The 3,932-nt window shown below is 41.1% G+C and overlaps 1 protein-coding gene across 1 annotated transcript in view; it reads left to right on the forward strand.

Moving 5' to 3' along the window:
- The window catches only part of SOX17 (SRY-box 17), a 1,836-nt gene extending 1,583 nt beyond the window's left edge, over nt 1-253 (forward strand). The window contains 1 exon segment of the mRNA XM_025041111.1: nt 1-253. This exon segment is cut by the window's left edge and continues 157 nt beyond it. Within this exon segment, the coding sequence (XP_024896879.1) occupies nt 1-253 (253 nt within the window).
- The last annotated feature ends 3,679 nt before the right edge of the window (nt 254-3,932 follow it).

Consider the following 3,932-nt stretch of genomic DNA (forward strand, 5'->3'; position numbering starts at 1 on the left):
ACAGCCGTCGCCCCCTCCCGAGGCGCTGCCCTGCCGGGACGGTGTGGACCCGAGCCAGCCCGCCGAGCTCCTCGGGGAGGTGGACCGCACGGAATTTGAACAGTATCTGCACTTTGTGTGCAAGCCCGAGATGGGTCTCCCTTACCAGGGACACGACTCGAGTGTGAATCTCCCTGACAGCCACGGGGCCATTTCCTCCGTGGTGTCCGATGCCAGCTCTGCGGTATATTACTGCAACTATCCTGACGTTTGACAGGTCCCCTATCCAACTCAGCCTGCCGGCCAGAAGCACAGTGTTACACACTTCCTGGAGGAGCTAAGGAAATCCTTAGCTTCATGTTGTTTTGTTTTGTTTTTAAGTTGCCTTGGCATATAATTTATGGTAATTTATTTTGTTTGCCACTTGAACAGTTGGGGGGAAAAAATTGAGGTGGTGTTTTAAGATTTAATGAGCTACTTGTTTCCTGCAATGTCATTGTCAAAATCCCATTTCCAAGTTCAAGTTTACCAGTTTTGAATGTCCTAGAACTACTTGCTCTGTTGCCCGAAAATTTATTGATCAAAGAAATTTTGTCTCTGGTGTGTTTTTTCAATCCTTAAAAAAATAAAATCTGGAATCCTACTTTTTTCACTCTGCAAGTGCCTCTGTCACAAAAGCCAATTTTTTGAGACTCATGTTAAGTATTAATAGGATTAGACATGTTTTAAGGGTGACACTTAACATATAGATACTGTAAATTTCTCATTTTCTTATAATAACAGACATAAATGACTTCAAAGAGAAGCCCTAAAAATAAACATTAGGTTATCGAGATCTGTTGTAATTGTTTCTGCTAGGAAAAGAAAAAACTCACCAATGAGCCTACATTTCAAGTGATCTTAGTCTCTAAAAAGTAATGGTTAACCTTAACACTATATACTTTCAATTTTAATGTATCACTTTCACCAGAGGAGAATGTTCAAGTAATTTTGGTTTTCTAGTTGTTGAATCTTGAGACCTGCTTAATGAGGCTTAGGTTTTTAACCCCTTATCTGTGTTTCACCAATAGTTTATATTCCCTCTCCACATTGAACTTGCCTTTAATAATCCTCATATGTCTACACCTTGGGAAATAGTGTTACTGGGTTAATAATTTGAAGGAGTCATAGGAACAAATAAAATGTGCACTGTGACCTTAACTTTTTATGAACCTTAGCATCTGTAATTTCATTAGGATATTTTGGTATTATGGGCTAGATGCGTATGTGGCCAATTGTAATTCTTGACACTGGTAGTTCTTAAGCTTTGGAGGGGTCAAGAGATGACTTGTATGTAGTGTGTTTTACAAATCCAGCTAAAACTATATCCCTAGGGCATCAGTCTCCTACCATTATAAGGAAGAAACTGAATCGCAGGGTTATGAAGTAGGGGGTTAGCCCCAGTACTTGTTGGAGCACTAATTGCTGTTACCCTTTCCATCATATTTTGCAGATTGAGACATAAACAGAAACAGACGACTTGGGCATTTCCTGTGCCAGGTGTTTCATCAATGCTATTTGGTACTGAATTTGAGCATAATCAAGCCTGTGAATTTAGGTGCTAGTCTCCCCATTTTTCATGTGAGGAGACACTGAGCCCTCACCTGCCACATATATAGTGAAAGCTTGGTGTTAACAAGTTCTTAGAATATTTGTTCACTGCTTTCCTATGTGCCAGGGCATATCCATGGGCATTGAGAGAACTTGCATTCCCATGTTGAGAAACTATATAGTTTTCCATACTGATAAATGTCTACGAGTAAAAGGAACTGATAAATTTCTACCAGTAAAAGGAAAGGGTAAGAGGATACCTTAAAGCATTTATTTTGAAGAGGGATACTCGCTGAAATGGTTGTCTGGATTCTCCTGAGAAAAGGCAGGGTGTATGTTCTTTAGGAAGGGTTCAGGATAGAAAGTTTCGGTGGGGAAAGGTATGTTTATATTGTTAGGTGTAACAGAGGTTAACTTAAAAAAATTGAAATTATAAACTTTGCCCCAGGGTTATATCTATAAACTAAGTGTTGTTGTTGTTGCTGTTGTTTTTCCCTCCAGCTCTCTACCTTTTTCCACATTCATTCTTTCTCCAACTCCAGACAGGTTCTGCTTCTAGCCTGAGTTCCTTCCCCAGGAAGTCCCAAGAGTTCTTAATAGATGAGCAGACGCCTCACTTGCTCATGTTCAAGGTTGAGTCATCAGTTCAGATCACACTGGACATTTTAACATACTTGGTTGGCCCAAGGAGATTCAATCGTACTCTTGGCTGCTACCTCTTGACAAAATTAAAATAAATAGAGAAAAGAGGAGAGGAGAAAAGAAAGATTGCTTTTAGGGGTAAGAATCAAAAGTCCTGTTAAGTTACATTCTTAAACACCAGGTACAGGGGAGAAAATAATAAGCAAAAATTTTAGACATTCCCAGTGCCTTCCATCCCAATGGAGGGCAATTAGTCTTCACAATAATTCTTGGGGACAGAAGCATTCATCCATTTTTTTCTCTTTCCTCAAGCAGACTCAGATAAAGTGACCTTAGGTATCAGTTAGTGTGATTCCTTTTTACTTTGGAAACACTCATAAAATATACATTGTTTTCGTCCCAACTTTGCTTCTGAGATACTTTAGAAGTATGTCAGGTGGTAAAAATCCAGGGCAGCTCTCACTGAGTTCTAAGCACTCTTTGATGTCTTGTGTATTTGAATTAACCTTAGATGACTGCTGGAAGGAAGCTAGGAATCCCCTCGCCAGGAGCGTGCATACATGCACATACACAGTATTTTAGGCATGATTTTAGGCAATTCATGACCCGTTATAACCCATCTAAGGGGTGTAGGAATCTAAGGCTCTCAGATTTAGAAGCCCTGATGGCGAAGGTTTGTTGAGAAGCATGGCACCCAAGCGTTGAAGCAAAAAGGCAGTTTCTCTATATTTAAAAGCACAAAAAGATAGCTTAAGAACTCATGTTACTAAGTTCTCCCTTCTTGAGACTTGTGAATCAAGGAACATGGGGAGTAGTACGTCCCCCTCTCCAAGTGTAAAGGAAATTCGTGATGCCCTGCCAAGGTGAATATATCTTTTCCTTTGCGCAGTTGTGATGCTGGTGGTGGCTAGTCTCCAAGGTTGGCCCTGTGCACCATACATTGGGTATTTACATCCTTGTATAAACTCCTCCCACACTGAATCTGGGTTGGACTTGCTACTCTAACCCAATAGAATGCAGTAGAAGTGACTCTGTGCTAGCTCTGGGACCAACCCTTAGGAAGGCTTGGCAGATTCGTTTCTTGTATCCCTGGGAGTCCTGAGCTACCGTGTAAAAAGTCCAGTTACCAAGGTGGTGAGACCATGTGGAGAGACCATGTAGAGAGGAGAGGCCCTGTGACTCCCTTAGAAGAGAGGGCTTGGCCTTCCTGACAGCTGACCCCTGCTGCTCTCCTGCCTCCATCTGATTGGAATTCAAGAGAGGCCAGAATAATAATTGCCCAGATGAGCTCAGGCAATCCACAGGTGGGGGAGATTAAAAAAAAAACAAAAAACAGTTATAAGCCACTATATTTGGGGGTGTTTTGTTGTATAGCAACAGATTATTGAAACAGTTGTTCTCTTTAAATAACCCATTCTTGTTTTTAAGTATAGGAATGTGGGCACTGGTGGTAAAATCAGGAAAAGGGCTTTGGGGCCTGTCAGAGACACCAATACAGTTTTAAAGTGAAGGACAGAATGTAAAATTTGGACTCGAGGTTAGCTGACTCTGCAATATCACCAAATGCATAGACCTCCTCTTTCCTTAAGCAGGCGGAGATGAAATGACCACAGGTACCAGCTAGCAATTGTTTTTTCAAGTATTAAATTTGTCTCTTTTTTTGTGGTTTTATTTTGGAAACAAATTCTTAAAGAGTGCATTGCTCCCCGCACCCCACCATC

Source organism: Pteropus alecto, unplaced genomic scaffold (assembly GCF_000325575.1).
Source record: "Pteropus alecto unplaced genomic scaffold, ASM32557v1 scaffold87, whole genome shotgun sequence".
Taxonomy (NCBI): Eukaryota; Metazoa; Chordata; class Mammalia; order Chiroptera; family Pteropodidae; genus Pteropus; species Pteropus alecto.